The sequence below is a fragment of the Pollachius pollachius genome (assembly GCF_949987615.1).
Source record: "Pollachius pollachius genome assembly, chromosome: 1".
Taxonomy (NCBI): Eukaryota; Metazoa; Chordata; class Actinopteri; order Gadiformes; family Gadidae; genus Pollachius; species Pollachius pollachius.
The window spans coordinates 31,469,402-31,490,461 of NC_136934.1; the positions used below are offsets into that span (position 1 = coordinate 31,469,402).

At 44.5% G+C, this 21,060-nt stretch overlaps 1 protein-coding gene across 2 annotated transcripts; it reads left to right on the forward strand.

The window, feature by feature from the left end:
* The first annotated feature begins 5,806 nt into the window (after positions 1-5,806).
* zyx (zyxin) lies at positions 5,807-20,477 on the forward strand. Of its 2 annotated transcripts, none has more exons than XM_079745529.1 (10): positions 5,807-5,993; positions 13,016-13,260; positions 13,447-13,700; positions 14,239-14,334; positions 15,089-15,739; positions 15,964-16,105; positions 16,966-17,135; positions 17,522-17,700; positions 17,792-17,912; positions 18,304-20,477. In XM_079745529.1, exons 2-10 carry the CDS (start codon positions 13,041-13,043, stop codon positions 18,415-18,417), a joined length of 1,947 nt encoding a protein of 648 aa, XP_079601655.1. In that variant the 5' UTR covers positions 5,807-5,993; positions 13,016-13,040; the 3' UTR covers positions 18,418-20,477. The 2 variants fall into 2 exon arrangements, with proteins under 2 accessions (XP_079601655.1, XP_079601656.1); XM_079745530.1 differs by lacking the exon at positions 5,807-5,993 and adding an exon at positions 6,363-6,592.
* Positions 20,478-21,060: the final 583 nt, after the last annotated feature.

Here is a 21,060-nt window from a genome sequence, read left to right on the forward strand (position 1 = left end):
TCAGTGGCTTTTAAGTGAATGTTTGCTGTCACGAATTGTTGATTTGCTTCTCTGGCGGACACGGACACTGTGGTTAAGAGAATATGAATTTCTGCTTGATAATGGGATGGTTGTTTTAAAGGTGTCATTTCCCGAGAAACCATTTAATCTTGTTTCCTTTGAAATACGATAGGTCACTTGGAGGCTCATATGAATGCTGAACGCGAAAATGTTCTTCTACCTCGATTGCCTGCATTAGCAAATGAAAGAAAATAGATGCATAAACAAGCAAATCAAAACGCCTCACCAACTGACGTCAGTTGGTGAATTAGTATTCATGGCCTCGCCCACCTTGGCTTGCAACGGCCCACAGGAAGACAGTATAGATTTTGCGGCCAGGTGAAAAGAGCCCATCTCGGCAGGTAGGAGGTAATAGCAAGGTGCTTACATTGCGGAACAAGTTCGTGCCTGTGCTATTTGTGGTGATACAAATCAACGTTGCATCTCTTGGCCAAGAAAGAAGACTTGTGCCCGGCAGCCCGGGTACCGTGACCATGCACCAGGCATCGCGGGCACAGCGGGAGTTGCGGGAGTGCCCGGGCCGCGGTCACGGTGAATGAATGTCCAATCCAACCATTTCTTCCTCAACTCTTCTTTCTTGGCAAAGAGATCTCTCTGTGTGTCTCTCTCTCTCCTTCTCCCTCTCTCTTTCTCTCTCTCTCTCTCTGTCTCTCTCTCCTTCTCCCTATCTCTGTGTGTCTCTCTCTCCTTCTCCCTCTCTCTAAGTATCTCTGGAAGTTTAATTGGTTTTATTACTGTGACGGACAGTGGTGTTAGCCAATCAGAGGTGATACATTTGCATGTCATGAATATTCATGAGTAAGAGCCAAAATCATGTTGTTCCTCCCCACCCACCTCCTCCACCACACTAGAACAGCATGAAACAGGAGCACCAGAGCATTTTTTTCACCAAAACCGACTCATTCATTGCTACTAGTGACCACAGCAAAATGAATGAAAAAACAATGCAATGACACCTTTAATGGAGTTTTGGAATTTGCTGTGGAAGTTGCATTGTGTAACCTTTGAACTGAATCATAGCATAAAATGACCTGACATGTAGTCTAAGCTGGTAAATATTGATTTAAATTATGTTATCAATCAAATCGAATCGTATAAACTATTTTCTAAAAAATAAAAAGGCAGGCTGGCCCGTAACTCTCTCTTTGTTTACAAGAATCCTACAATGGACCCTCCCGAAACCATTCACGTAACCCACGTCGAGCTACGCTAGTTCATGACAACCAGTTGCACAGACAGATAGAGTCTCCTCCTTCAAACTGGAAAGGGCTAACTTCTACACATTGTGACTTTAATATATAGAGTGAACGGTAATCTTCTGTTGTCCAAGAAAGATCAATCTAAGAAAGATAAATATGGCACACAGCAGGCAGGAAAAGAGAGACGCCAGGGGCCTGTGGGCTCTGTGCCTGTGTGGCCTCTGGCCCCTTGATATCTTTTTTGTTTTGTTTTCTTACGGGCCCTTTGTCATTTCCCGGCCCCAAGGCACTTGCCCCTGCTGCCCCCCCTCTCAGGGTCCCTGCACCCATCTGCCTCCACGCTGCCCCTGAGTCCATGTCATCTGGAATGAAGAGCAATACCCTTGGAGAATGGCTTGGGGTGTGTGTTTCTGTGGTTGTGTGTTTGTGTTTGTGTGCACACACGTGTGTATGTGTATGTGTGTGTGTGTGTGTGTGTGTGTGTGTGTGTGTGTGTGTGTGTGTGTGTGTGTGTGTGCGTGTGTGTGTGTCTGAATGTGTGTGTGTGTGTGTGGTGGTTTGGGGGGGGGGGGGTGAGTTTACTAGCCACATGGTGGACTGAGCAGTACATGAGCGGAACAGTGAGGAACAGTGAGTTTAAACATGAAAGGAGAGCCTATAATTGAGTTCAGGGATTGAGTGGGTTTTTACGGGGTTGTTAAAACAAGACACAGGGTGAAGATGTGTAGCGAGAGTTGGGGAGGAGGAGGTTGGAGAAGGGGGAGAGATAGTTGGAGGAGAACATAAGGGTACAGTGTGGTCTACAAGAAGGGGTGGCGGGTGCTTAAAGTGTAATTCTGGTGAAAATGTAACCCAGGGTCTTTGTTTTGGCATGTATACCCATCAAATAAGTATAGAAAAAAGACTGTTTTCCAAGTCTGTGCCTTACCAGTACCACTATTATATGATTTACGGTAGCAGGTCATCGACTTGTGTGGACTTCCTGGAAACATTGACCTATTGGTAGGGCACAGACTTGGAAAACAGTCTTTTTTTTATAAACTCACGGTACGCTAACTAAGTTGTTGATGCTTTGTTTTATGTGTAGCGACTCTAATCATGCTCCTGCAGAGGATTGATGCTATTTTGAGCAATATGAGTGGTTAAAAAATGCAGATTTGGAAGCGTTCGCGGTGGCCCTAACCAATAACATGGAAGCCAAACATTGCGCCGGGCAAACTCTACTCGATTTTCAATTAAAAAAGTATCTGGAGGGCTTATTTGATGGGTATACATGCTAAAACGAAGACCCTGGGTTCAATTTTTGCCAGAATAACACTTTAAAGAACGGAGGAGGAGGAGGGTGAAGATAAAGATGGAGAATATGTTTTTCTGGAGCCTTGCTTGTGTAGTTCCACAGCCTTATCTCTACTATAGTAAATAGAGCAGCACAATGCTCATGGTGTGGGCGGACAAGGTCACACGTGGGAGTGTATTATTAATATTTGATGCACGTTTTCTGCATGTGTAAGTGTGAGCAAAATATATGTGTTTGTGCACTCCAGTTAGTGAACCTTGTTCACTAAGTTAGTGAACCTTGTTCACTAAGTTAGTGAACGAGGTTCACTAACTGGTTAACGACAACTGTGCACAGAGGGAGTTCCTCATTCCTATCAATTATTTAGGCCCACCTTTTTCTTCTCCTCTGCTACAATCACTCTTCTCTATCTCTCCAATGTTGTACCATGTATTTTTCCCATGTTGTGGATACTACCACCACTTCTAAACCTCTCCCCTGTAGGAGTATCCACCACCACTTCTCTCTCTCCCGTCTGTTAGACATTACCACTTCTTGAGTTCTCCAATGTTGTAGACGCTACCAACACTCCTTTATTCTGTCTCTGTTCCGACAATGCCCTTATATAATCCATTCTCCTCACCTCGTATGTCATTATTTTGCACTCTGTATATATTAGGAACTTAACCGAACCTCTGTATCTTTTTTCCCAGTTATTTCAACTCGTTTTTCATTATTTACAGGCTCCCTTTGAGGCAGTGAATGCGTTATGATTACTAGGCTGTTTGGCTGATTGCCGCCGAGGATAGTGTGTTAGACTGACATCTATTGGGGAGGCGTGGAGCTGCACCCTGAGGCTCTGACAGCCATTGGATGGAAAACTACGTAGTTGGCAAACAGCAATCTTTTTTTCTTCCTGAGTGTGCTGACTGAAGAGAATGCACTGTCAAAACACGCTCGCTCATTCCAGCCAGTGGCTGCTTGAATTCCTCCATGATACTGTTCACGATTTTCGGTTCAACAATCATTTCACATTATGGGCAATGCACTGTTAATTTACTGTGTTATGTGCACTTATAGCTGCAGATCCAGTGTATATCCAATTGGAATGGAAATTATATACTGCATTCAAATATTAAATTTGTGGTCTGAAGTAATTAAGGAATGGTCCAGAGCAGGGGTCGCCAACCTTTTTGACCCTGAGAGCTACTTCATGGGTACTGAGTCATACGAAGGGCACCCAGTTTGATACACTCTTCTGAAATAACAAATTTGCTCAGTTTGCCTTTAGTTATATATGATTATTAATGATACTCATCTATGTGAAGACACTGATCATGTTAATGATTTCTCACAATAATTATCAACGATGACTTTAAGAACAGGCCTGCGGGCGCCTCATATGGTCCTTGCGGCGCCCTGGTGCCCCGCGGGCACTGTGTTGGTGACCCCTGGTCCAGAGAGTGTGTGTGTGGGGGAGGGGGAGGAGGAGTCCAGATCGGTACAGATCATACATGATCAGGATGTTACCTCTTCAGTGAGATTTGAACAGGTAGTGCCTCACAGGAAAAAGAGGAAGGCAGCAGGGAGGAGGTGAGCTAGGAAACAGACGGGGCACTGAGCACACTTGGCGAGAACTGCAGAAAGAAAGAAAAAAGAGAGGAATAGAGATAGAGAGAGAGAGAGAGAGAGAGAGAGAGAGAGAGAGAGAGAGAGATAGAGAGAGAGAGAGATAGAGAGAGAGAGAGAGAGAGAGAGAGAGAGAGAGGAGACAACAGGGAGGGATCTCCTACTGGGCTCTGGCAGGATTCCAGCCTGTCTGTCTCCTAATACCGATGGCCTCTTGTTATTCTCCTTCCTCATTCCTCCAGGACAGCTATGGAACCCCCAGAGCTGCTCTCAAACCGCCCACTCCATCCTTGCCACGAGGGTTAGGGTTAGAGACCCTTATAGACCCTCACCTTTTCTTCTCTTACTAAAGTGGATGGAGGTTAACTGTGCATGCGTTAGTTCTGTTTCTAAAAGCTCAGAGAGAGGCTTTTCTTGCTCCTAACTCTTGTAAAAAGCTTTATTTTCCTCATGGAATTTGGGAGCAATCTGGAAGGATGCCACATTTAACAATAGGCCATCCAGGCTACCACCCTCTCCATCAGAATCACGAGCCCTGATCTAGAAACAACAGGTTATAAAACCAAGCCAAAGCCACATGGCTGCATTTAGTCTACCTGAAAGTCAGATAAGGACTTTGGGTGTGGCCAGAATAAGTCCTAAGTCCACATGAGGACTGCAATGCATTAGTGTGTTTGTGTGTGTCTGTCTGTGTGAGAGGGAGAGAGAGGAGAGAGAGAGAGAGAGAGAGAGAAGGAGAGAGAGAGGAGAGAGAGAGAGAGGAGAGAGGAGAGAGAGAGAGAGAGAGAGAGAGATATTATTCTGCCAGATGTGCAGAGAAGGAGATATCCTCTTTCCTTGGGCAATACGCGCCCAACTATGATATGCAGGCAATGTGATGGTCTCTCTCTAGATCTGGTGCATGGGACCATCCATGTTTTTATTACCTCCTCCATTGAATTAACGATGGGGCATCTTACTGGCAACAAAGATAGAGTAACGACTTAAACATTTAATGTAACATTTAACGGTACTCAAAGAGTTACAACTTTAACATGTGGCCCGAAAACATTGTTGTGCTAATGTGGGGAAGTAGGGGGAGAAACAAATCGTTGAAATCAATTGAAACATCTATGGACAGCATAATAATCCCTGTTGATCAGAGCAGGACACCGCGAGTTCATAACCCTCAACCAGCAGTCTGGGGGTCTGTATCTAACAGAGTTACAGCTCCATTATCTCTCCCTCACTCGCTCGCCGTCTCCCTCTCTCTTACCTTAGAAGGAAAGGCAGCAGGGTTGATGTCATAGGATGAAGAATGTTGCAAGAATTCAATGGCGGAGTGAGACAGAAAGGAAAAAAAGGGGGAGGAAAGGTTTGGTTGGATGGTTTGTGGGCACATGTGAGAGAGGGGGTTTAGCGGAGAGAGGAAAGAGGAAAGAAAAAAGGGCGCTAGAAAAAGAGGGCGAGTGAGAGAGGAGGGGAACAAAGAGAGAGAGAGAGAGGAGAGAGAGAGAGAGAGAGAGAGAGAGAGAGAGAGAGAGAGAGAGAGAGAGAGAGAGAGAGAGAGAGAGAGAGAGAGAGAGAGAGAGAGAGAGAGAGAGGGAGGGGTGTTTGTGTTGTAATATACACGTTGTGAGCACAAGTCAAACGAGAGGGAACTTGTTTGGAAGGATGGTGTCATTCCTTTTCCAGAGAGTGGGGGACAGGGGGAGGGTCTAACAGCTGGAGGAACTGAGAGGGGGGAAAGCAGAAGTTGCCATTAGAGACCACTGCCACAGTTTGGATCCACAGAATCCAGAGCAGGAAGGGAGTAAGCGAAGCAAGAAGACCTACTGCACACACCAAGGGTAAGGCTGTTGTGATGTTATCGGAAATCCATTGATGGGAGGTTTATGTATAACAATGGGCTTGTTACATCTTGGATTTATATTCCCTAATAAGGTAAACTATTTAAAATGGGGAAGGTACCATGGCACTTTGGACTATATGAACGGTTGTACTAAAGTGTTACCATGCACAACCAGGTATATCGCCTGACGTGTGTTTATCAAGTTATGCATTAACAATAGGCCTACGGAAAGATCTACGAATTAATAGTTACTTTGGTCTAACAGGGATCTGCGCTGCTTGAGGAATATGCGGAAGCATGAACCGGAAGTCGACCTGAAAGTTGATTTAGCACAGCAGCACTTCACAATTTTGTGATAACGAAAGCTGCTGAAAAACGCAGTGACAGTAAAATTGTGAAAGTCTACTACCTCTGTCACGAATGAATCAAACCAGTGGTGTCTCTTTGGATATGGCTAGGCCCGTCATTAGCTTGGCGGTGGAGCATCACAGACGGTAGCAGCACCGTTAACGTTAGCAGTACCGTCAACGTTATCTTTAGTGGTGGACGGGGTGAAGCTACCAGGCTAGGACGCTGAGGAGACACACGGGGTCACAGGTAACATAGATGACTCTTTAATGAAACGATTGATGCATTTCCATGGCGTTTGTAAATACCGTGTTATTTAACAAGACGGCTAGCCGTGTGATTTGAGACGGTCCAAGATGAACCGCGGAGCCGCCTCACCTCCCCGCGTCTCATAGACCAGGAGGCTCGGTCGGTGAGGGACCAGGAGGCTCGGTTGGTCGGTGAGGGCACAGGAGGCTCGGTCGGTCGGTGAGGGACCTGGAGGCTCGGTCGGCCACGGATGGGCCGGCGCAAGCCTCTCTGTCTTTATCATCGGAGACTGGTGTTATGTTGCTGCATCATTTGATTGCATTCATTCGTTCGTTTCACGCCATTCTCGCTTTACAATTGGTTCATAACCGGGTTCATCTATGTGTCTGTGGTTTGTGTGAGTACCATTCCTCTTATATGAAAAATTGGACTTTAATTATTTTTTGTTGTTGAAGAAGGTGCTGTATAATATGTCTGTATGCTGTCTTGCTGATCATATGACTTGACGCGATGCCAATGATACTTTCACTGTGGATCTCCTCGGGGTTTCTCATTCATCTACAAAAGCTTCAGTATACTGTTCTTTGACTCAATTAACGTAAAGTAGTCCTACATGTAGGCTAGTGTGTATATAAAGGCTCAATCGTGATCATAGACGTAGCTATAATTGTATCGTTAGACTCTATTTACAAATAAATATATTCAGAGTATTTTTACTACTCCACTAAAGCAGATTTTCCAAATCATGGTTAAAGCACTACTAGTCATACACATATATTATCATAACAAAAGATTGACGTAAAGTACGTAAAACATAGGAGTCTATAGCTATGGACATACCAGTCCTACAAGGATATCATAGCCTGCTCCTAAAATTACACGTTTCCTAATAGAGTTAGGCCAAAGCATGGGGCTTGGGTTAGGGTGCTGTCTCTGAGATTAGGTTTCTCATTGCTTACTGTTCAGTACATTACGGTAGATGGCAAGGATATGATTTGCCTTGCCTCCTCTTACTACTAAGTAACAGATAAGCCTGTCCTAATTGAAATATGTATTGGTCACACACATTATTACAATGCACACCTTTCACTTCCCTTATACCCTGACGTTGTTCCTCATCACTTGGAATTGTTCTGAAGTTGTTCTCGTTTCCAATGAAAGCCTCTTTTGATCCACTCCGTTTTAGGTCAGCATAAGAATTTGAGATGACTTGTGAGTCTTTGCACTCATGGTATAGTGTTTATCATGCTGTCACTCAAAGACGAGTACAGCCCCAGTGGAAGGTCAGCAGTGCCCTCTGTCCAGTAAAAGGGTGATGACCTGTAACATTAGACTCAATTAGACTGTTTGTTCCTGCGTGAGTAAACCCAGGGTCTAGACAGACCCCTCTTCCCGCACAGAGGGCGTGGCAACGGCATCGTAACAATAGAGTTTATCACCATAATGCCAGACACATTAATAACAAAGCGAGGTGAAATTGACTGGAAGTTCTTCCAGGAATGCTGTTTGTTCATTGGCTAACGATTACAACTGGGCTGGAAATGTACTTTTTACATGAAGCGGTGTAGTTTTAAATTGTTATTGACAATTCAAGGTAATTGTCCAGCTTTTCATTTCAGCTGGAATTATTGGTGACTTGGTGGTTTACAACATGCAACCTAAAATTCCAACCAGATTTTTGACCTGTTGAACCTATCACTGAAGTGCCAAAATAAACAGAAAACTGTTGAACAAGTATCAAGAAGGGGTCTTGCAAGTTTACTGCTCCAGCAACAAAAGAATCATTACCAAAAGCAGAACACTATCCATCATCCCCTGTGACGGCTGTTTGATGTGATCATGGTCTCAACAGAAATGGTTCACAGACGGTGCCGGTCAGGCTACGTAACAGCAGTTTATTCATGTAGAAATGTTAAAAAGTCAAGCCATGCACTCGGATTACAAGCAGGATTCTTTGATGCCTTTACATGATACGTAGCTTGCGGAACTGTTTTTGCAAGTCTTTGTTTTTTTGTTTCAGGGCCAGAAAGTTTGGATTTTTGGGGTGTAAGACTGTCAACAGCAAGAGACACAACATTGCAAGATAATGACTGTCTGTACCACAACAAGAAAAAGAGCAGTACTTTGCTTCTAGGTCCTTTTTATTGTCTGTCTGCCCTTCTCTATATTTGGGCATAATCAACATTGCTTTAAGCTGAAGTCACTCGACCTTAAGCGTGCTGTCGATAAAGTAGCCCTCGGTACTAAAGGCCTCGCTGCCATATGGAATTCATAAGTTGCATTAAAGTCAATGAAGTACCATTTCCTCTACATGATCTGTTGGAGACCTTATCGCAGATTAGAGGGCCGTGATGCCATCCGCTGCCTCGGCTCCACAGTGCGACTAATGAAAGACAGGCCGCGATGATGTCATCGGTGTGAAATAACCACGGGGACATGTTGAAGGAAACGGTGAAGGAGACTGGAGTCCATGATGATGGATCAGTGGTGTAGGCTTTTGTTAGAGGGAGGGAGAGAGAGAGAGAGAGAGCCAAGTGATGTCATAGGTCTACAGTGCAAAGCATGCTCTCCCGCCGAGGGTCTCTCTGGGATCAGGTTTCATTTAGTGTTGCTGGGGGGGCTGTCATCGATGTGCCTGGAGGTGAGGTCATCCAATTATATGTGCGTCTGGAGCCGCTGGAATCCGACCAACTCACCAATGTGAAGTAATTGGAAAGGCAGTTGTTTATAATGCAATGTATACGGGATCGTGGGGTAGCCGTTAGAGATGGGCGATATGGCCTAAGATCCATATTGCGATATACATGGCAGCCTCTTGCGATAACGATTTATATCACGATATAAAATCATAAAATAACCATTTCAGAACAGGTTACATAGACCCTAAGGAAAGCCAAACTGCTAGATGTATTTAAAAAAAAGAAATATAGTGTGTCATTTCGAGAACATTTATTGTGAAACACTGTAATCATACAACATAATGTTGCAGATAAATAAAATTAGTTTTGGGTTTCTTTCCTTTAGTGCAAACCATTCTAAAAGGCACTACACTTAGTTTAAGTCCTTGGTTCTTAAATGCCACCCAAGATGCAGAGAACAAGAAAAACGGGTGTCTTTCTAGATAAGGAACAGACACTGTACTGACAATTAGGGATGGGCATGATTAATTGATGATCGATCATTGATTGTTAAGATTTTTGTCGATTACGTGATATTTTTAACCATCGAAAGGAGGTTGACCCAGCCGGAGAGGTGGTCTCGGAGACGTTGCTCAACATGGAGCAAAGAGGAGACGGAACGTCTTTTGGATATTTGGGTCCGATATCCAAAAGACATTCCGTCTCCTCTTTGCTCCATGTTGAGCCACCACCCGACGGTCCGACAAAAGCAAGTAAAAAGTATGCTGGAAAACATAACTTAAAAATGCCGATGCATTTAACGCATTCCGAGTCAGGATGAGAGAGAAGGAGTTGGACCAGTCCGCAGATCAATGTATATCACGCTGGATATCCATTGATATTGTTTACTGTCACCGGTGCTTCCCCCCCCCCCCTTTTTCTTTAACGCTTTACAACGCCCCAGACCTTTTTGTCCAATGATTTAACCCATTCAGACCGGATCACGCATCTGTGCGTGTTTACCTTTAAGACCGGATTGCGCATCAATGCGTGTTTACCATTAAACCATTTGTACTGGCTAAGCGGAGCAACATTGTATCTACTAGATATAATGTTGCGCCGCACAGCAGCCGGTACAAATGGGTTAACGTTCTTTGCACACATGCAGGTTTGTTGACGAATTCTGGCACTGTTGCGAAATTTGCAATGTGAAAAGGAATTGCACCAAACCAAAAATTAAACATTGTATTTTGCGTCATCAACATGCGTTATCGCGATAGAGCGATAGAATTAAAATCTCTATCGTAGGCCATTTTCTTTAAGTTTATATCGTATATCGTTTATATCGCGCATTACCAGTAGCCGTTCAACTGCCTCGGATCAACCGTTGCAGTGCGGAATGTCTCAGAAGGATAAGAAAAGAAAGTGGTATGCCTGTTGTGTTTTGATCAGTTATGATGTGAACCTTGAGGATGCAGTCAACTATGCCAAGAGATTAACATAATAATTGTGTAGGTGCATTTGCTGCATACCGAAACGATGCACCATATTTTTTATGTGCAGCTTCTTCTTTGATTGCATGTGACTTAATGTCTAAGGGACGGCCACTGAATCACATGGCTGTAGGCCCACAGTTCACTGATCACAATCACAATAAACTGGGTCTGGGGGCGGGGGCGGAAAAACACAATCTTTGGCTAACAATTCAAGTTGTGTGATTGGTATAAGAGCAAAATAATCTTCCTATAATTATTATTTATTTAATAACACTTAACAAATGTCTCAATTTGACATAATTAAATAAACACACATTTAATTTGTCTGAATAAGGGCAACACAAGGGCAGCAGCATAATCCTAGCTATTAGTCGAGTTATGCTAAATGATAAAGAAAAGGGTTATTTGGAGGTCATGTTGGTACTCCTTCAATACATATACACTGGAATAGCTATCAGTCTTGGTAGGCCTACTTTAAAGTGTTCCATGTGCAGCACTCTACTGATAAACCAAAGAGTCCTGCCGGTTTTTGTTAGCGTCTATGAGGCCGTTCGATGTATGTGCCTTGGTTTTGTTCTGCTATTTGTCCTCAGAACCTAAGAGCTTCTTTAGGAGTGGCATTTGTGTGTAAACGTCTGCTCTGTGTGGGTGTTCTGAAATAACTGTTGCAACATGTTTTTCGTGATCATTCTAAATATATCTCCTTTTATGGTCAAACTTTAAAGCTAACTTGGAACTGAAACTGGGGGGGGCTGTAGTTTTATAAATATATATATATATAAATGAATCTATATATCCTTATTTAATGTATTGCAATAGAGGATATTACCAAGAAAAGGGAAATAACCCCCTCCATCCCTGGTGTAGGTCTAACAGACAAGTGGATTGGGTGTCTGTGACCAGGAGAGTTCCCCAGATCCATCAGACATCACTCAAGGACCTTGAACACAAGACTAGAGCTGACAAAACTAAACAACCCAAACATATTGAGACTGAATAACAACTGTCCGCTGTAGTCTTTCAACTTAGACTGGAGTTTCTTTACTTATAGTGAAGCACAATGAAGTGAAGATAAAATTATTGTTGATAAGTTTTGTTGTCAATGTTTCAGATTATGATGCATGCTTTTATTCTTCTTGTCGGCTTGTGAGAATTAAGTTAATTTAAGTATCCAGTAGAGTAATCAGCATTGCCATATAAAAGTATGTGCTGCCCTTATGCTCTGTATTTCCATGCAAGGCCTTCCAACCAGCAAAAAAAAATATTTGTAGTTTATCTTGGATAATGGATTGTTTTAAAAAATATCCTGGTCAGCACTTAATCATTCCACTTGGCGGATCAAACAAACGGCTATTCAGAAGGAGCAAGAGAATAATGTCTTGTATGGAGTACTGCTGTCCGACAGTAAAAGGTGTCTTTTGAGGACCACAAAGGACCTACTGTCCATCAAACTGAGACCAGTGTGCTCATCTTTTTAAAGGGGGGGGGGGGGGGGGGCGATGTCTTTAGACAGGAGGGATCTCAGAAGGAGGCCTGAGGAAAGCTGAACCCCCTACATGTGTGAAGTAAATATTTAGCCAGCTTTAAACACCAGCCTCTCGTTGACACTGTATGCTTGAATATGTTATGGTAGTATACAAGTCCTCTCTACTTCAAAGGAGCCACAGCCTACAGGAGAACCAGGGGGATCAGTTAGCCTCATGTAGGGTCTCGTATTCTACACAGCAACGTGTTTTGATAGGGGAAAGTATCTCTGGCATCTGTTGGCGTCCCCTCGCTATATGGTATGTCTGCTCTATATACAAAGCCTAAGGGGGACTGCAGTACAATTGTGTAGAGTCAGCTCGCCGTATGTATGCCAAAGTTTTATTTTTAAATCTGTCGGCTGATTGATGGTACTTTAAATTAACCTAACAGGGACAGTATCTTGACACGTTTTATTTTAACACTCTACTTTTTTTAAGCATTTTTCAACTGTTATTTTACTTCAGTTGAATATAACCAAGACAAAAACATAGCGTAACAGATCCAACCGGAATCTCTTTTCAATGATGCTAATGCAACAGGATTCAAACTGAGCTCATGACTCACCACTACCAGGAATGTACTTATCACACTTGGGCAGTGAACTATGGCTGTCCAAAATAACTTTACCACATCATGATGATTAATATCCTGTGTGGGATGTGAGAATGTCAAACTTTTGTGGTGTTGCATCGTTTCTGTAAACTTCATACACTGCTTGTCTTTCCCTATCGGTTGGTAATTATGTTTAATGTGTCTATCATTATGTCATTATAATTTTTCAGAGTTTTGGTTGGATAAAGACACAAGATGGAGGAATCCAGCAACAAGCCCTTAATGGTGACCTCCTCCATTAACTTCAAGGTCACCACTCCATCATTTTATAACCAGCCAAAGAAGTTTGCCTCCGTCGCACCACCCCGCCCAAAAAGCCAATCCCCGCCCTCTGGGCCGTCCCCAACACCAGTGGGCACCGCTGTGATTGGCCGCGTTGGGGAGATTCCTCCGCCCCCTCCTTCGCTCTGTGAAGGTAATGAGATGTTTGTGGTTTGCTTGGATGCAGCAAAGTTGCGCTTCATATGTTTGGTTTTAGCAATGTATTAATTGTAATTTTAGAACAGTTTACTTTAATTTCAGCCAAATATTTATTCCCATATGTAAATAAAAAACAGCCTTCTAACTGTCCCAGCGTCTAACAAAGTGTGCTTCCTTTCAGACTTCCCGCCCCCCCCTCCTCCTCCCCCATTGGATGACGACTTGCCGGCCCCTCCCCCCGAATGCCATGCCCTACCCCCTGCCTTTGACGCTCCGCCTCCCGTGGCAGACGACCTGCCCCTCCCGGCTCCCCCCGAAGAGAGCTCCTGTCTGCCCACCTCTCCGTCTCCCCCTCCTCCCCCTCCCCCTCCGCCTCCCCCTCCTCCTGCCCCCTCCAGTGGGTCCAGTTTCCCCAGCGCTGGGGGCAACGCACCGGTGAGTGGGGGGGCGGGGCTCTCCTTGGTGGGGTTTGTTGATGTAGTCTGTAAGATGGTCCAACTCCCATGGAAGCACAATAAACTTTCTTTGGTGGCGATTGATGGCAGTGCTGGTGTGCCAGGATCGCCCCCCCCCCAAAGCAGGGAGTCGAGGCCTTGCAGCATCTCCCAGCACCCATTAAAGAAACTGTGCGCTATGTTTAAGTACGACTCCCCGAAGTCATTAGCTCCTTTTTAAAGATGCTATGAAGTATTTATAGTGTTGCAAAGCAGCAGAAAATGAAGTCTTCCACCACATGTTTCCTGACCACAGTAGACATGTACCCAATACACCACGCTGTAAAACAAACACATTTTAAGAATTTTCTCTTAAAATTCTTGAACAAATAAATGTCATCTATGGTTATTGGGGATATAAAATACATGAAAGATCACATGTGGTGTGAAAAACACATTTTATAGTCACCTTTCAGATATGAGCAAAACCTTGTTTTGACATGTGTGTACGCGTGCATCTGCGTGTCAAATGTTCCCAGAGGCCAATTGGTAAGCAGACGAGTTTCGACAAACAGCTGGACTCCCTGACCGACCTGCTGTCTGAGATGGAGACCAGGGGACCGTTCAACCCCAAGGTAAACAGCAGAGAGACTAGAGGATGTTGGTGGAATAAAGAGTACGCAGAGATGGCTATTCAGCGACACCAAATAGAGAACCAGAGAAACAGAGCGTTGGCCTTTGTTTAGTCGTTGTAGGGGTTATCGTGGGCACAGTACACTACATCCTGTAGCGTTTACAGGCTGCAGTGCGTCTTTGGTTGCTTTTGTCCACGGTGTAAACAAAAGAGACCAAATCTGACGCACAATGCGGAATAAAGCGTGCAAAGGTGAGGTCATTAGGACAGAGTTCGGGCCAGATGACATTCTGCTCCGTGGGCTCTGTGTTCAGGGTGAAAGCCCAGTGATGAGTGAAGGACACGCAGCCAGGCACTGGATCCAAACAGAAAGCAGAAGGGGCGGGAGGACAGGAAGGACGGAGGTGATGATTCATCAAAGGAGAGTCAGGGATGTTTCAAGAGAGCGAGTGATGCGTACACAGGACTTAGTGGAGCGCATGAGTGTGCGCCGAGGCCAGCGTGCGCTGCCAAAGGGCCATGTGAGAGGGCCATAAATGGAGAGTGTTTTCATCCCAACTGGAGGGAAACCGGATCACAGCGGAATAATGTTGAGGCAAGATAAGTTGCAAGGCTTCGCTCTGAGCTACCGCACCTATATCAGCATAAAAATATAAGGGTTGGCCTGCATATCTTCATCTGGGCCTATAAAAAGCCATGTATTAAATAATTCATTCTCTGTTGTGTGGTTGTTGTTGTTATTGTTGTTTCCACAGTTACCAAGCCAGTACCCTTCAGCGCCAAAGCCATCAGGTCCTCCCCGGACCGCTCCCAAGCCAAACCTCTCCTTCCTCCCGCCCCCGGAGATGGGAGACCGGCCTCCCCCTGCCCCCTGGGCCGAGGAGCTCAAAGCCAGAACCAACCGTCACGGCAATAACAACGCAGTGTCCGGCGCCTCGCCCGCCCCCCAGCCATTGGCTAAACCGGCAGTGGCTCCCAAGGCCGCTTATGGCGGGAAAATGGCCACCTCTGCCACCGCTCTGGCCCAGAAACTCAACCAGAACTTGAACCAGAACCAGAATCTGAACCACGCCCCAGCCAAGTTTGGTGTAGCACCAAAGCCCTCTCCTATGATCGCCCCCTCTGCCCCCTGCTCTTTCCCCCCCGTTCCTTCTGCTGCTCCTCCTGCTCCTCCTCCTGCTCCTCCTGCACCTCCTGCTACTCCTGCTGCACCTCCTGCTCAGCCGGCCAACAAGGCCGCTCCTTTCACTTCCTACAGCTGCATCAGGGGCGCTCCCTCCCCCACCAGTCAGGAGAACGTGAGGCCCAGTCCCCCGGCTGCTGCCCCGCCTCCGCAACCAAAGCCCATGGTGACTCCGCCCCCCTCCCCCTTCAACCAGCCAATGAAGGAAGCGCCCTCATCAACGGTACAGTCCCCAACAACTTCCTGCTTCCTGTTATACTGTATGAACTTCATAGCAAGGTTGAATTATTTAATAGGGCACTCAACAAGACTTCATACTTTTGTCACCCATAAATAACAAAAAATCATATGGATGCACTTATCCATTTGAGTATAAAATACTTTTAAATAATGCATTCTGTGTGTGTGTGTGTGTGTGTGTGTGTGTGTGTGTGTGTGTGTGTGTAGCCCTCCCCCCCTGGGCCAATGGCGGTTCCGGGTGGGGGTGTGCCTCTAAACATGAGGGAGGTGGAGGAGCTGGAGAGGATGACGAACGACTTCATCAGAGACATGGACACACACGCTCCCGTCATCACATCGCCCCCTACAGGTAGACACGCTGCAAGGTCGGCCTGCTTGTCAAGACAAAACCAAGCCCGGAAGACACAAGATGGGGTTCTGATAAGGGAACTGTGTTTAGTGTGTCTTTATGCATTCTATGCTTTGTTCATGTTAGGTAAATTAACTTGCCATTATTTAGACGGGCTGAAGCACATTTCAATATTATCTTGTTGGCTTTAGGTTGCAACTATCTAATGTAATGTGATGTCATCATACATTTTGACATTTGAAAAAATAATATAATACGTAGGACAATTGATACTATTTTTGTTAAGTTTTATTTGAAAACTAGTTGAGCTCTTTCATATGTTAGATGATATCACATTGTTATCAAACGTTGTTGATAACACAAATAGTTTGAAGTCAGATCAGGCAGAAGGCTATGCATTGATGTTAGATGAATATCTTAAAGTAAATATCTATAGTCTGATGGCAGACCAGCTCAGCCAGTCGAACAGGGCGTTTACTTTCTTTAGCTTCATCTATGTTTCTACCAATCATGTTACTGGAGCTCGGCCAGCAGTAGTCCACTGTAAAAAAGAGTCTGTAAAGGTTTCAAGTCAACACGGTGAAGACCTGCACTGTAGAAATACACTTATTAAAATCCCCTTTGGAAAGCTCGGGCAAAGCAGCTTTCTACAGTATAATTTCTCAATATCAGGGAACAGGACACAAGGCTTAGCTCCGGCCCTCACTGTTCTCTGTTCCTGGCCCAGGCTCTGAGCCGTCTACCCCCAAAAGTTCTGCTGTTGCATGGTAGACTGCAGGATCCGAGTGTTGGACTTTTACTGTAACCTTTGTTATTTAATAAATCCTCGTCCTCCCACCGTCTCTCCCCGTCTTCATCAGAGGTGTGTGGGAAGTGTGGTGAGTCTCTGTCCCGCAGCCAGCCTGCCGTGCGGGCAATGGACAAGCTGTTCCATGCCAACTGCTTCTGCTGCATGGGCTGCCAGCGCCCCCTGCAGGGCATGCAGTTCTACGACCGCGACAGCTCTCCGCAGTGCGAGGACTGTTACATGGTGAGGAAGAGTGTCATTCTCTAGTCCTCTGCTGACCACTCCCTGAAAAGGCTTGAACCTTTGAAAAATTGCCTGTTTTTGATTGATTGAATACGGTTCTGCAGACGTCCAACCAAGCATGGTGAAGAAGCTTTTTGTTTTCCTGGAACAAACGTCCAGAAGGGTTACCTCAACACTATACTTTTCAAACTGGCCGCCAAACTTCTTTAGCTTATTTGTAGTTTCTATATCTTTTATTAAAATTCTACACACGGCCCCTTTTTAAAATGTGATTTCCTCCTATGTTTTCCTCCTCTGATTTGTTTTAACGGGGCCAAACCTAAACCTGCCCTGGCTGTATAAATGGCTGGTTGTGCTGCGGCTGATGAGTGTCCCTGATCCCCCAGAGCTCCCTGGCGGTGTGCTCCCGCTGTGGGGAGCGCATCACGGACCGAGTGCTGAAGGCGGTGGGCCAGTGTTTCCATGCCCACTGCTTCCGCTGCAGCACCTGTGCCTGCAGCCTGGAGGGGGCGCCCTTCATCACCGACGACAACAACAACCCCTACTGCGTCCAGGACTACCACAGGTGGCCCCTCCTTTCTGCAGGGCTCAGGGTGGATGTGGGGGGGGGGATCGGCGCCGGGCTGAACGGCTGTGTGACTGTGTGTGTGTTGCAGGCGCTTCTCCCCGCTGTGTGTGAGCTGTAACGAGCCCATCATCCCCGCCCCGGGGAGCGAGGAGACGGTCAGGGTGGTCGCCCTCGAGAAGAACTTCCACCTCAAGTGTTACCGGTGTGAGGTAATGGAAGAACACAAGACAGTTCGGTCTTTTTAGATGGTCAGATACAATGAGATACATTGGTAGTCCGAAAGTCATTAGGAACTTTTGCTTGTTTGCATATTCATATTATTTGCTATGTATGCCATACTTTTTTATAAATGTAGACGCCCAAAAAATAATTTGGTGTTGAAATCTTTCAAGTTGTAATATTTATTTTATTGAACCACTATTCCCCTCTCCCTTATATAGTAATAAGTCATATTTCATTCCCCCTATTTTTTTTTTCCCCTGCTAATGAATTGTTTCAATTTTTGGAAATGTGTTGCATTACAGAAGCAAGATATTTTCAGGATTGGAAGCCATTTTACATTCTCTTTAAAAAATAATTCACCTTAATTTGTGGTTGCAGGACTGCGCCCGACCCCTGTCAATAGAAGCAGACGCCGACGGCTGCTATCCATTGGATGGCAAGATCTTGTGTATGAAGTGCCACACCCAACGAGCCAAGCAGGCCATGCAGTGATTGGCGGAAACACCCGTCACCCAAGTCACTCTATGAACCAAATTGAAAGCACAGGATTGATTCAGCTACCAGTTTTGCCTTTTTGCAATAGAGCTCCATGTACGTGCGCAAGTGGGTGAGAGAGTGTGAAAGAGTGTCCTGTGAAGAGGATTTCTGCATGCCTAAATAAGTGGTGTGTGTCAAAGACTCATCAATGCGGAGGTAATGTACTGCATTGAGACAGATTTACTCCATCTTGTATCCTCCATCTCCTTTCTCCTGAGCTCTCTCCTAATAGCCTTTCGTGTGCTGTGCCAGAGTATTATTTCATGGCTATTCTATGTTTACAAATACTCTCCTAGCATATTTGCAAAAAACTTCTTGATTAATCAACAAAAAAAGCATCCAACCAAGCTAAAAGTAGAGCCCCTTTGGATGATTGTTGCTTAATCTGCTAAATCACTTTCTTAATAACGCAGACTTTTAGACGTTTTATAACTGTTTAGTGTGCGACGCTAGGTCTTTGGCCGTCTTACAGGTCTGTAGGCTTGCAGGTTGTACGGTATGCAAGCATGTTGCTTTCTTGCCCAGAGAGAGCAAGCTCTCCTGTCAATCAGTATGCTCTCTCTCAGAATAACATTACATTTGTAGTTCTTTCAGGGCTGTAGCCTGAGTGCAACAAAAAAAACATCACAGCCGTGAATTCAGATCTTTGTATTTTTCTCTTTGTTATTATATGGATCTGTGGGCTTATTTGCATGCACTGTCAAAACTACATGTCGCTCTCCATGCAACATGGAATTCAAAGGAAACCAACACTGTTTTTTTTAAGGTTGCCCTGTGTTCTTATGTTCTCTTGTATGCATGCTAGTGCGAATTGATGAGCAAAAACATGAAAGTGTTTTGTTGAGTGCTGACTTCATTCCATATATCTTAAGAGTATCATAAGAGAGTTGTAAGAAACTGCTACCATGGCTGAAAACGGGACCTATAATTGCACAGCTTTTTTACAATGATGCATTTAGCTGAAATTAACATAGAGAATGGTAGAGCCCCTTTTACGCTTGCTAACGCCACAGCACACGATACAAGACTGCACCTTCAAGAAACATGCTGTAGTGGACCCGTCTGGGGAATTGAAATCCCTAAATAGCATTTATGTTGTATGGACGTTTATTTGGTGAAATGTTATGGCTTTGTAATTCAACCAAACAGACTTGTGAGGGCAAGACACAAAAATAACTCCATGAGCAGATTTATGAATAGGGCTGACCAGCTTATTAGCAGTGACCAAGTTCATTTAACATCTGTTTGAGATAAAGGACACTCTCCTGTCTTTCTTTTATATTCTCTAACATTCACCAGTTTTATTGTGGTTAATCAGCACATGAGGACCTTGTAATTTAGTGATATTACAGTGAAACCACTACTCTTTCCATTTATCCTATAATGTACGTTATTGTGTTATTGATTATGTACTACTTATGTCACTCGATGTTGATCTATGTTATTCAGTCTGTCATGTACTTTACTGTTTTCCTCCCAAGTTGGAAACGTTGGTTTTCAGATTTTTTGGAAATGTGCCTTCTACGCTTTTGTATTCCTTCTCTATTTTGCCTGCTTTCAATGCCATACCAATTAATTCTGCTAACAAAACGATAATATTCAACCACTTTTGTTCAAATTAGGTATTTTGTTTGGCGAATGCAACAAAATTCAGGGTGATTAAAAAAACCATAACATGAGACATTTTGAGACCCAGTATTGCATGCTACTTATGTCCTTGGTGGGGATTTTAGTATTATATCACAGTCCTTTTGTATTTTGTATTATTGCACAATGTATTCCAACTATGTGATTCTGCCTTTATCATCACAATGTGATCAAACGTGCCCATGTCCTCACAGCAGCAGCATTTATTAAGTGTTCTTGTCTCGTGATCTAAAGTTTTTCCTCCATAGTATTTTTTTATGTAAGTTCCCATTCCATTGGTGTGAATGTGTAAACGTATATGATCAAACATGCCAGCATTATTCAACCTGTACTCCAACCCCCCCCTCTCAATTTGGATGCATTAAAAAGAAAATAGCTAAAGACCAAGCTGTCCTGTCTCTGTGTGTGTGTGTGTGTGTGTGTGTGTGTGTGTGTGTGTGTGTGTGTGTGTGTGTGTGTGTGTGTGTGTGTGTGTGTTCAAAAAAAAAAAATTGGTCCAAGGTCAGCAATAGGAATCTCAGACAATGTACACAGTACACTGTGAGAAGGATCATTGTGCACATGTTTTTGACTAGGATGGATAGCCAGGGTGGGAATAGAGGGAATATTCTTTGTTTGCCAAAAAGCATAAAGAGAAGAGCAGACGAAGAGACTCAGATAGGTTGTAATTCAACTGATAGTGAGAATTTTATCTTTGCTTCAACTGATAATTTAATTTTGATGAAAGGCTTACTCAATACCTATTCAAGACTTGAGGAAGCTTCCACTTTCTATACCTTTCTGTTTCTAGTTAATATCTTGTGCCCCGGGCTGGAGTAAACTAGCTGTCGATACTAAACATACCCCCTGAGACTGGAACTCAGTGGTCAACCTTACAGTGGGAGACACAGTCAGCCTGCACCTGGGAGAAGTAGAATGGGAGGGTGGTGTTTGATTAAGGTGGTCATTGTT